Source organism: Phalacrocorax carbo, chromosome Z (assembly GCF_963921805.1).
Source record: "Phalacrocorax carbo chromosome Z, bPhaCar2.1, whole genome shotgun sequence".
Lineage (NCBI taxonomy): Eukaryota > Metazoa > Chordata > Aves > Suliformes > Phalacrocoracidae > Phalacrocorax > Phalacrocorax carbo.
In genome coordinates, this window is record NC_087548.1 from 5,427,583 (window position 1) to 5,440,531 (window position 12,949).

The 12,949-nt window shown below is 46.0% G+C and overlaps 1 protein-coding gene across 6 annotated transcripts in view; it reads left to right on the forward strand.

The window, feature by feature from the left end:
- PIAS2 (protein inhibitor of activated STAT 2) overlaps positions 1-12,949 on the forward strand; it is a 37,745-nt gene that overhangs the window by 8,107 nt on the left and 16,689 nt on the right. For all 6 annotated transcript variants that reach the window (XR_010370740.1, XR_010370739.1, XR_010370738.1 and 3 more), the window contains exons 2-5: positions 1,069-1,540; positions 7,762-7,846; positions 8,481-8,531; positions 8,653-8,743. Coding sequence is in view for 3 of the 6 variants with exons in the window: in XM_064439374.1 (XP_064295444.1) it covers positions 1,069-1,540; positions 7,762-7,846; positions 8,481-8,531; positions 8,653-8,743 (699 nt within the window). In the remaining 3 variants the exon portion in view is untranslated. The remainder of the gene's footprint in view (positions 1-1,068; positions 1,541-7,761; positions 7,847-8,480; positions 8,532-8,652; positions 8,744-12,949) is intronic.

The following is a 12,949-nucleotide window of genomic DNA, read 5'->3' on the forward strand; positions in this document are numbered from 1 at the left end:
AAAAATTTCTTTTATGATCCCAGATGTCTACTACTTCATACTTCCTGTTAGGGCCTTCGTCTGCCAGTCCTTGGGCCTGGAATTGGTATGGTACAGCAGTACAGATTGAAGTCAGATGTTCTTTCATCTTTAAAACATAATCTCCTTGTTACAGTGGAAGAGTCCCACAGAAATGGGAAGGAAGTTGGTTAAAAGAATTCTGGATGATTTTATACCTCTCTCAAAAGAGAGCTTGCTCACAAAAATGGACACGATGTGCCTATGCTAAGTTACCTGTTTGTAGTAATGGTTGGAGAAGATTGCTACTTCTTGTTTGGTTTGGTTTTTTTTGAGAATCTTTCTGCTTATGAACTTCATAGTTGTGGAAGACAGGATCGAACTAACTCTGATAACCAAGTAAATAGTATTGTTTCCTTTGAAGAGATCTTTGTACCAGAATGTGATATGAAAAGGACAGGAAGTTTTCTGTGATGTTCTAGAAGAATCAATTATGTTGGTTAAACAGTTTGTTAGTATGATATGATGTAGCTTTTTAAAAAGTGTCCCGTTGCTGTGCTGTCCTATCAAGAGTGAAACCTGATGTGTCTGTCTGTCCATGCATGTTTTTAACATGCTGCCCAAAATAATGTTTCATAATAAATGCTGCAGAACTTACAGTTGCTTATTTTATTTTATTAAAATGTGTTGGAAGACAGGTGATAATACTGATTCATCTGATTTTGTTTCATGAAGTGAGACAGATATTTTATGTTAGAGCTCACACTTCTGACTGTGAATTTAAGATAGCACTGCATGGGTTGCATTAAGATGTTGTTGTTGCTGTTGCTTAAGCATGGAAACAATTAGAAGTCTTTGAAATCAGTAACACAACCAAACTGAACCTTGATCCTGGACACTTTGTTTCCTGGATTTAACTGTAGCCTTGTGTCGAGTAAGGGTATGGGTAGTTCTTAATATGGCAAGCATGAAACTGGACTGATGGAAGTTCAGATGCTTCACCATGCCCCTCAAAAAGGCCTAAACAGGGTACTGTTCATTCACCTGTGCTTATCTCTTTTGTCTTTCTAGAATATGGTATCAAGTTTTCGTGTTTCTGAACTACAAGTGTTGTTGGGGTTTGCTGGACGTAATAAAAGCGGGCGGAAACATGACCTCCTGATGAGGGCACTGCACTTACTGAAGAGCGGCTGCAGCCCAGCAGTTCAGATAAAAATCCGAGAACTCTATAGGCGTCGGTACCCAAGGACGATTGAAGGACTTTCAGACTTACCAGCTATAAAACCTGCAGTTTTCAATTTGGACAACAGCTCATCTGTCGAGCCTGATTTGGCTGTTGCTGGCATTCACCCACTCCCTTCTACTTCGGTCACACCTCAGTCTCCTTCCTCACCTGTCAGTTCTGTGCTCCTCCAAGACACTAAGCCCCACTTTGAAATGCAGCAGCCGTCCCCTCCGATTCCACCCGTTCATCCCGATGTTCAACTGAAAAGCCTACCTTTCTATGATGTGCTCGATGTGCTCATAAAACCTACAAGTCTAGGTGAGTGTTTAATAGCTCTGCAGGTGGCTTAATTAATGAAATAGCTGTTGCTTATGACAGACTAAGTCCGGACTCAAACAGCTTACTGTGGTTGGGGAAAAGTGGAAACTCCCTTCCCTTTCCTACCCATGTCCTCTTCACCACTTGTCCCCAAAAGTGCCAAGCCATGCTTCAGAAAAGTGTTCTCTTCTGTAAATGTTATATGATTAAAGATCTTTGTTTTTTTATTATTAAATAATAGAGAGAATAATTCAGTTGGAAGGTACCTGCAATGATCACATAGCTGCCTGACTACTTCAGGGCTGACCAAAAGTTAAAGCATGATGTACAAGGGCATTGTCCAAATGCCGCTTAAACACTGACAGGCTTGGGGCATTGACCACCTCTAGGAAGCTTGCTCCAGGGTTTGACCTCCCCCTTGGTAAACAAATATTTCTTAATATCTAGTCTGAAGCTCCACTTTTGGCTGAAATATTTGGAGCTGAATTCTCTGCCTGGTACAAGTGAGGAACACATCTGTCGAGGCCAACAGGAAAAGAATTTTAGGGCCAGTAATTAATAAGTTGCAACAACATAAGGAGAAAAAGTTCACTGGTTTGTTAGCTTGTGTTTATCTCACTGCAACAATTCTGCAGGTTGTCCCCCTGACACTTTAGTTTCTTAACTGATAATAGAACCTTTTAGGCTGTGACTTTACCTTAGTGAGGTGTGTGCAGATGATTGGTCATCCTCCAGTACCTAAAGCAGCAAACATTACTAAAAAACGTCATTTACAGTGCCTGTTGTCACGTCTGTTTATGTTGTGCCACCCTGTTTGAGAAGAGTTTAATATTGAAGAGCTGCTGTCGTGTTGGACAGCTCTGTGGCTCATGCTGCCATTACCTTTACAAAGATAATCTGTCAGTGCCACGATGTCCTGCCTAGCTCCTCCTTATGTTTACTGTGTGCAGAGGCTGAGTATCTTGACTAGCTTCCTGTGTTATGCTGTATTATGGGACAACTTTTGACTCATAGTTAGCCGAATCGGTTGCCAGCCACGTAAGTCACTCTGTCCCATATAATGCAGCGTGTGCTCTGCATTATATTTCTGCTGTAGAGTTAACTTCTGTTTTCTGGTCAATGATAACTAGAGGTGGCAGTGATATGCTAGGCATTTCCCAAACAGCTGTTTTCCTCAACTTTGGAAATTATCCTTTTTTTAACCTGAAAGAAGAATGCTTCCTTAGGGGTGTCACTGTTATTAGAGCTGCACGTAAATTCCTCTTTCCTCTGAAGACTAGGCTCTTTGGTGCGTGCTGCTGTGCTGGTTTTGGCTGAGAAGGCATTAATTCTCCTCACTGTGGGGGTCCACTACCTTGCCGACATGCTGGGGCCTGGCCCATGCATACTGAGCCCTGCTCTACAGTATTCAGTGCCCCAAAGGGGAAGATAATGTCTCTGGATTGAAATGCAAAGTGACTGGCACTGTAGTCACTCCAGCCCTGACAACAGGCACTGCAGCCACTCAAACCCCCACAACAAGTACTGGAACTGGTTCAGAAAATAAACCCGTGCCATTATCAGTTGCCCCCATACACAAGAAAAAATATTGGAAGCGGACGTCAACTCGTTTAGAACGGGATGATGAAAAAGCAGGGCCGTCACAAGGAGAGGAGGAAGAAGTCATAAATGAAATAGAGACCACCCAATCCCTGTCCTTGAGCGAGTTGTGAGATATGGAAAAGATTATAGCCATCGTTCAGGTGAGCACATTGTCACATGGCTGCTCCGATGCTGGGATAATGGGGCCAGTAGCCTGGAACTAGAGGGAAAAGAAGCCAAACAACTGGGATCCCTTTCTGGGGAAGGGGGCGTTGACAAAGCAACTGGAAAAGGGACACAAGCCCTCAGCCTCTGGAGGCGACTCCTGTCTGGAGTGAAGGAAAGGTATCCCTTTCAAGAAGATGTTACATATCGCCCAGGAAAATGGACAACTATGGAGAAAGGCATCCAGTATCTAAGGGAATTAGCTGTGTTTGAGGTGATCTGTGGTGACCTGGACGATCAACGGTCATCCAAAGATCCAGATGAAGCTGAGTGCACACGACCCATGTGGCGGAAGTTTGTACGGAGCACACCATCTTCATGTGCAAACTCATTGGCAGTGACATCCTGGAGAGGGGACGAGACACCAACGGTGGCAGAGGTGATTGATAGACTCCGGGATTACGAAACAAATGTCTTTTCCTCGCTCGTCTCTGCTGTGGAGAAACTGTCCCAAGAGGTCCAGCAACTCAAAGATCATCTGTCCTGCTCCCCACCTCGACAGAGTGGTGTCTCAGCTGTTAGGAATAAGTGTCCTTTGGCTCAAAGGAGGGGATACACACCATGGGCCACCCTATTGTTCTACCTGCGTGACCATGGAGAGGACATGATGAGGTGGGATGGCAAGCCTACCTCGACCCTAGAGGCACGGGTACGTGAGCTGCAAGGAAGAACAGTCACTCAGAAAGGTTCCTCCAGGAAAGCCGCTGCTCCAATTTCCAGTGAGCATGTCCCCAGACAGAGGAGTAGAAGCGCTGATTTTATTTCTGAGCTTAATAGAGGGACTCCTGATTCACATTTACAGGCAGTGAGTTGTGACTGCCATGATCAGGACTAGAGGGGCCCTGCCTCCAGCCGGGTGGAGGAAAGGGATAACCGGGCTTACGGGACTGTGTGGATCCGATGGCCTGGCACGTCCGACCCACAGGAGTATAAAGCTTTAGTGGACACCGGCGCACAGTGCACCTTAATGCCATCAAACTATAACAGGGCAGAACCCATCAGCATTGCTGGAGTGACAGGGGGATCCCAAGAGCTAACTGTACTGGAGGCCAAAGTGAGCCTAACCGGGAATGAGTGGCAAAAGCATCCCATTGTGACTGGCCCCGAGGCTCCGTGCATCCTTGGCATAGACTATCTCAGGAGAGGGTATTTCAAGGACACAAAAGGGTACGTGTGGGCTTTTGGTGTAGCTGCCTTGGAGTTGGAGGAAACTAAACAGCTGTCTACCTTCCCTGGCCTCTTGAAGGACCCTTCTGTTGTGGGGTTGCTGAAGGTTGAAGAACAACAGGTGCCAGTCGCCACCACAACAGTGCACCGGCGGCAGTATCGTACCAACAGAGACTCTGATCCCCATCCATGAGCTCATTCACCAGCTGAGGAGCCAAGGAGTCATCAGTAAGACCCACTCACCCTTTAACAGTCCCATATGGCCAGTGCGGAAGTCTAATGGAGAGTGGAGGCTAACAGTAGACTACTGTGGCCTGAATGAAGTCACTCCACCGTTGAGTGCTGCTGTGCCAGACGTGCTAGAACTTCAATATGAACTGGAGTCCAAGGCAGCCAAGTGGTGTGCCACAGTTGATATTGGTAATGCATTCTTCTCAATCCCTCTGGCAGCAGAGTGGAGGCCACAGTTTGCTTTCACATGGAGGGGCGTCCGGTACACCTGGAATCGACTGGCCCAGGGGTGGAAACAGTCCTACCATTTGCCATGGACTGATTCAGACTGTACTGGAACAGGGAGAAGCTCCAGAACACCTTCAGTACATCGATGACATCATTGTGTGGGGCAACACAGTGGAAGAAGTTTTTGAGAAAGGAGAGAAAATAGTCCAAATCCTTCTGAAAGCTGGTTTTGCCATAAAACAAAGTAAGGTCAAGGGACCCGCACAAGAGATCCAGTTCTTAGGAATCAAATGGCAAGATGGACGTCGTCAGATCCCCATGGATGTGATCAACAAAATAGCAGCCATGTCTCCACCAACTAGCAAAAAGGAAACACAAGCTTTCTTGGGCGTTGTGGGTTTTTGGAGAAGGCATATTCCAAATTAGAGTATGATCGTAATCTCTCTCTATCAAGTGACCTGGAAGAAGAATGATTTCAAATGGGGCCCTGAGCAACGACAAGCCTTTGAACAGATTAAACGAGAAATAGTTCATGCAGTAGCTCTTGGGCCAGTCCAGGCAGGACAAAATGTAAAAAATGTGCTCTACACCGCAGCTGGGGAGAATGGCCCTACCTGGAGCCTCTGGCAGGAAGCACCAGGGGAGACCCGAGGCCGACCCCTAGGGTTTTGGAGTCGGGGACACAGAGGGTCCGAAGCCCGCTATACTCCAACTGAAAAAGAGATATTGGCAGCATATGAAGGGGTTCGAGCTGCTTCAGAAGTGGTTGGTACTGAGACACAGCTGCTCCTGGCACCCCGACTGTTGGTGCTGGGCTGGATGTTCAAAGGAAACATCCCCTCTACACACCATGCAACTGATGCTACGTGGAGTAAATGGGTTGCACTGATCACCCAGTGGGCTCGAGTAGGAAACCCCAGTCGCCCAGGAATCTTGGAAGTGATTATGGACTGGCCAGAAGGCAAAGATTTTGGATTATCACCAGAGGAGGAGGTGACATGTGCTGAAGAAGCCCCACTCTATAACAAACTGCCAGAAGATGAAAAGCAGTATGCCCTGTTCACTGATGGGTCCTGTCGCCTTGTGGGAAAGCACCGGAGATGCAAGGCTGCTGTATGGAGTCCTACAGGACAAGTAGCAGAAACTGCTGAAGGAGAAGGAGAAGGTGAATCGAGCCAGTTTGCAGCGGTAAAGGCCATCCAGCTGGCCTTAGACATCGCTGAACGGGAAAAGTGGCCAGTGCTCTATCTCTATACTGACTCCTGGATGGTGGCAAATGCCCTGTGGGGCTGGTTACAGCAGTGGAAGCAAAGCAACTGGCAGCGCAGAGGCAAACCCATCTGGGCTGTCACATTGTGGCAAGATATTGCTGCCCGGGTAGAGAACCTGGTTGTAAAGGTACGGCATGTGGATGCTCACGTCCCCAAGAGTCGGGCCACTGAAGAACATCTGAACAACCAGCAGGTGGATCAGGCTGCCAAGATTGAAGTGGCTGAGGTGGATCTGGACTGGCAGCAAAAGGGTGAACTATTTCTAGCTCGATGGGCCTATGACACCTCAGGCCATCAAGGGAGAGATGCAACATACAGGTGGGCTCGTGATCGAGGGGTGGACTTGGCCATGGATATTATTGCACAGGTTATCCACGAATGTGACACATGCGCTGCAATCAAGCAAGCGAAGAGGGTAAACCCTGAGAAGGGGTTAATTCTCCTCACTGTGGGGTTCAGCTACCTTTCCAGCTTCCCGCGCTCTGCCGCGTGGCAGGGGGGCTGGGAGGGGCAGGGCCATGGTGGGGGCGGCTGACCCCGACTGGCCAATGGCATGTTCATTCCATACCACGTGACACCATGACCAGTATATTAAGGGGGGCAGTTTGCGGCTCAGGGAGGTGTGGTGTTGGGTCAGTGGGTGGTGAGCGGCTGCATCGCATGTGGTTTGTTTCGGCGGTTCGTTCCGTTCCCCCCTCCCCCCCTCCCCCGGGGCTTTGCGCCTCTTGTTGTTCTCCTTTACATTGCATTTCTGTTGATGTTTCTTTTAATTTTAATTATTAAACTGTTCTTATCCCAACCCATGAGCGTTACCCTTCTGATTCTCTCCCCCATCTACTGGTGGGGTGGGGGAGTGAGCGAGCGACTCTGTGGGGCTGAGCTGCTGGCTAAACCACGACAGTGTGTACTATGAACCCTTAATACTATAATGCTGCTTCCCATCACTGACAGACAAGTAGGATTCTGACATGAAAGTTGTAGTTATTTTTTTGCTAAATGCCACTGAGGGGTAATTCTCAGACGCGAAATCTAGCTGGCTTTTCTGGGGTATTAGGCATTGTGCTCCTTCCCTTCCTCCCCAAAGGCTTGGTTACCTTTAGCTGTTTCTGAATTGAGTAATTTTCCAGCTGTCCATTAATAACTTCTGGTGCATGTTCTCTTCTTGTTTACAACAGTTTTAATGTACTACATCTCTGTGGTACTTTTTGTCAGGTACGTGGTGTTGTATTTTGTTGTGTGACTGTTTGAACCTTTCTCCCTTGGGAGAAAGGATTATAATGTGTCTGCCAAGCTTCTTTAGTACTGAAGTGTAACGTGGTATTAAGCCATCTGACTATAGTTGAATGAATGATTTGTTCTGTTGCTTTCCTGTTGACAGTTACATGCAGTTAAACCACAACTTGATTATATTAAATGACTTGCACCTTATTCCAGGAAAAACTCAATTGCAGATCCTGTTTTAACCAATAACTTTAATCACCACTGTTAAGCCTCATCTGTGTCTTTTTTTTTTTGTAGTACAAAGTGGTATTCAGAGGTTCCAAGAGAAGTTTTTTATCTTTGCTTTAACACCTCAGCAGGTCAGAGAAATCTGTATTTCCAGGTAAGGAGTAAGAGTGTGGCATAGTGTGGATAAACTTTTGCAAAATTTCAGGAGGAAGTGTGGGGTTCTGGTTTACTTTATGCGTCATGTAGTCTTGCAGATGCAGAGTCAGAATCCTCACTGAAGTTATGCTGAGTGTCTCTGTTCTGTTTTCTTCAAGAACTACTGGGCACAGAATTTATGTGCAGTTGGGATAAATCCTACACCACTAAAGAGTTAACATTACTTGTTTCCAAATAATTGTGACTATTTAGAGAGGTGGTAAGCTTTTCTTCCCTGCACGTTTCCTGGCTGCAGGAATGGAAGGCTGCTTTTATCTCTTGTCCCAGGGTTCATGTTATTGTAAGACCTGTAGTGTAAGCCAAGAGAATTCATAGGGGTTTTTCCTCTCTGGGAACATCATACTTCGTTGTTGCTATAAACTCTTGACAGAGGATGCTGATCCTTAACTTCTGCTTAACTTGCAGTAGCTAAACATAGGTGTCACTTCTAAGACTCTGTTCATAGCTCAGTGAAAGAAAAATAAGAGCAAAGTTTAGTGATGTTGGGGCAGGCGTGCTGGTTCTTTCTGCATCTGACTGAATATGAGATCTGCTGTCTAAATGGGTACTTTTTTTTTTCCCCTCTGTCACAGGGACTTTTTGCCAGGGGGCAGGAGAGATTACACAGTCCAAGTTCAGCTAAGGTACCTTTTTTCATGGTGTTCTCTCATGACTTCTTGGCTAATGTAACAAGTCTAGATGTTTGTGAGGACATAAGAATTTGGCAACACTTGAAAATGACTCTTTCTCTTTTTGGGAATATAGGTTATGCCTAGCAGAGACAAGCTGCCCTCAAGAAGATAATTACCCTAATAGTTTGTGTATTAAAGTAAATGGGAAGCTGTTTCCATTACCGGTAAGCCTATTTGTTTGTGGCTTCTTTGTGACTTGGGGTGTTTGATTATTTTTTTACTGTAATGTTAGCTTGCTAAAGCAATCAAGCTTTTTATTGTTATTGCTCAAATTTCTCTAGCTACTAATGTTAGGCAAGTGACTTGTACATTTGCTGTGTGGGGTAGCTGTTACTACTATTGATCATGTTACAGCCACTGCATGGATTGTGTTTTAGCACAGTTAACACAAAATATGTGAAAAATGAATGAGTGTCTGCATGTAGAATCCTCCTCGTACGTCTTCAACCTGAATTTATTTGATTTGATTGGTAGTAGCCCTCACTGCTTGGGCTATCTATATTTGTGATTAGCTTGAGTTCCTTCTTGTTACAAGGGAATGGTATCACCTTCTGGTGTATGAGTTTGAATGCTGCTCTGCGTCTGTCTGCTTAGAGCAGAACTCATTGCAGGGATGAACAACAGACACGTTTTAGTGTTCCTAGCATTCTAGCATTTGCTGACACCTTAACAGAACAGCGTTGGCAGTCATACACTTTACTGGTGTCTGATGTTGCAAAAGGCAGTACATAGACAAGGCCACCTCAAGGCTTGAATATATACAAAAAAGGAAAAGCAGTCTTACTCTTGAAAAATATCTGGAAAAATGCAGAAAAATCTTTTACACAACCCATTTTGAAATAGTTTTGGAAGCTATAGAAGATCGAAAAAGTAGTAGTAGAGAGGTGTGTTTTCTGCAGTAGGTTTGGAAAAATCCTGTGTGGAGAGAGGAGAGGAGGTGTGAAACCTCTTTTTCAGAATGTTTGTCATGTTCTTGGTGTATCAAATGTGTTGTCCTATACCCTCCCTCTCTTGCCACATGCAACCGTAACTGCTTTTTTTTTTGCCTCTACTCATTTGCTTCATCTCACTAAATGAGATGCTCTAGTCTCTCTTCCCCCTACTTCTTCAACCATTGCATCACTGTTCTTCTTTCTGTCTTTAGTGTGTAAGAGCATTTGTCTCTTATGTTTTCTGGTCAGTATTTCCTGCAAATGCCAGTTATGTTTTCTGTGATAAACTTGAGGGTTTTCTTCTTTCTTCTGCAGATTGTCTGTTTTTCTTTAAGCAACCCACCAAAAAGAATTGGGTGTGATATTATCCTGTGGTCATCAATGTCTGCTGGTTCTCAGTCTTGCTAATGTAGTTTACACCCTGCTATGCCTTGTTATCCTATCCATTTTGTGCATAACGTATGTCACAGTCATAGCAAAAACTGTTTGTAATCTTGGATTGTTGCTTTGCTTTAGATCCAAGTCCTGTAGGTTATTCCTGCACATCAGATTCTTTAATCTGTTCAGCAGAAACTTTAGGTGAGAAAGTGAACAAATGACTATTGTCTTGGCAACTTCCTTTCCTCTCCTTCAGTATGAGCTGGATGATGGATGTAGTCTCAGTCCGAGTGCTCCTGCAAACATTTTTTTGTTGATGTGGTCACTGCCTGCATCCCTCTCGTGGTTCCTTTCTCTTGCAGGAAATGCAAGATAACTTCTTTGCCTCAACGACTGCTATTGTCCAACTTAGTAGTGTTGGTGTTAGGTCATTAATCAGTGATGCCAGCCTCTATTGCCAGCTTGTACAGTTCTTAAGTGAGTACTGTTATGTCTTTCCCTGGTATAGCAGGTCATGCCTTTGCAGATGGCTGTAAATTATTCTTGGCCATCTCCTTGGCTGCAGTCCTTACCAGAAGCTTCAGAGAAACGCTGCCAGTGTGCCAGTACTGCTTCAGGTCATGCCAACTCATGCTGACATGGTGTTTTCTTGTATTCCTACAACTATCTGTGTCCCTCTTTTATAGTGTTGCTTCTGACCTACAAGGAGTAAATGTAGAGCCTTGCATGCTGGTGCCTTGGAAGTAACCAGCATTTTGTATGTCATGAACTAGAGCAGGTGGTTCTCCTGGTGACTTCTCTTGTAGGCAAAACAAAACACAGAAGTCCAAAAGGTAACTTGCTTTTCTCTCAGGGTACCTCCATAGACCACCACAGGCCTCTTCCAAAGGAGAAAATTAAATTTCTCAGGTTTGTTCCTGGAATATATAGAGGACTGCTTCCTGATACAAATCTTAGATGTGCCAACCAGGAAGGAGGTGCTGCTGGACTTGCTGTTCACAGACCAAGAAAGCCTGCTTTGTAATATCTCGGTTAGTGATAGCCTTGGCTGCAGTGACCACAATATTGTGGAGTTCAGGATCCTGCTGAGTGTGCTGAAGGTCAGGTCTAAGACATGGATTCTTGATTTTAGAAGAGCAAACTTCAGTGCACTCAGGGCTCAGCTGGGAGGGATTCCATGGGAAGCTTCCATGGAAGACAAAGGAGTTAGTGAGAGCTGGGAATTCTTTAAGAACTCTCTATTGGAAGCACAAAGCCAATTTATCCCCTACAATAAAAAAGGGAAGTAAGCAGAGCAAGAGGCCCCCATGGCTCAACCATGACCTCCTGGGTCTACTCAAATCCAAAAGGGAAGCACACCAGAAATGGAGAAGTGGAGGATTATTTGCTGAGAACTACAAGGGCACTGCCAGAGAGTGCACAGACGCAGCCAGAAAAGCAAAAGCCCAATTTGAATTGAAACTGGCAGTAGACATAAAAAAATAACAAGAAAGGGTTCTTCAGACATGTCAACTACAAGCAGTAAAAGAAGGAAAACATAGGCCCACTGTTAAACAGAAAAGGAGAATCAATCACGAATGATGCAGAAAAGGCAGAGGTCCTCAACACCGTCTACACCTCTGTCTTTACCAGCACTGTAGGGTCCCAGGCTTTAGGAACAAAATTGCTGATTGAACCAAACACCGACCCACCATGGGTGAAGGAAGAGTTAGTATATGAACTACTACAGGAGCTTGACCCCCTCAAATCAATGCGCCCTGATGGCCATCCACCCGAGGGTGTTGAGAGAGCTGGCTGACATCATCGCAAGGCCACTTTCCATAATCTTTGACAAGTCATGGAGAACAGGGGGATGTCCCAGAGGACTGGAGGAAGGCAAATGTTACCCCTATCTACAAGAAGGGCTCGAGGGAGGATCCAGGTAACTATAGGCCCATCAACCTTACTTCAATCCCTGGGAAAGTTATGGAACGAATCCCCCTGGGGGCATCACAAGTCAACTGAAGCACGTGATTGGGAAAAGCCAACATGGCTTCACTGAAGGCAGATTGTGCTTGACAAACCTGGTGGCCTTCTATGACAAAGTGACTTGCCTGGTTGACATGGGACGGGCAGTGGACATTGTCTACCTGGACTTCTCCAAGGCCTTTGATACGGTCCCCCATAGTCTCCTCCTGGAGAAATTGATGCGTTATGGCCTAGACAAGTGGTCTGTGCAGTGGGTGGGGAACTGGCTGACAGGCCGCACCCAAAGGGTGATGGTAAATAGCTCCTTCTCCAAGTGGCAACCTGTCACTAGTGCAGTCCCCCAGGGATCAAGATTGGGCCCAGTGTTATTCAACATCTTTATAAGTGATCTGGACAATGGCATCAAGTGTAGCCTGATGAATTTTGCAGATGACACCAAGTTGGATGGGGAAGTAGACACTCCAGAAGGGAGAGCTGCTCTGCAGGGAGACCTGGATAGGCTGGAGGAGTGGGCCAGCAAGAACCTGATGAAGTTCAACAAGGACAAGTGTAAGATCATGCACCTGGGAAAACATAATCCAGGAGTGCAGCACAGACTGGGATCCCCCTGGCTGGAGAGCAGCTCTGTGGAAAGGGACCTGGGGGTCCTGGTGGACAGAAAGCTCAACATGAGCGAACAGCGGCTGCTGCGGCCAAGAAGGCCAACAGGATGCTGGGTTGCATCAAAAAGGGCATCGCCAGCAGAGAGAAAGAAGTCATTATCCCACTCTACTCAGCGCTGGTCAGGCCACACCTGGAGTGCTGTGTGCAGTTCTGGTCCCCGCTGTACAAAAGGGGTGTGGCCAGGCTGGAAGGGGTCCAGAGAAGGGCCACCAAGATGACCAAAGGACTGGGAAGCTGCCATACGAGGACAGGCTGGGAGAGCTGGGTTTGTTCAGCCTTGAGAAAAGGAGGCTCAGAGGGGATCTCATCACCATGTACCAGTACTTAAGGGGTAGCTACAAAGAAGATGGAGGCTCTCTTTTTACATGGAGTCCCATGGAGAGGACATGGGGGAATGAACACAAGTTGCTCTTGGGGAGATTCTGATTG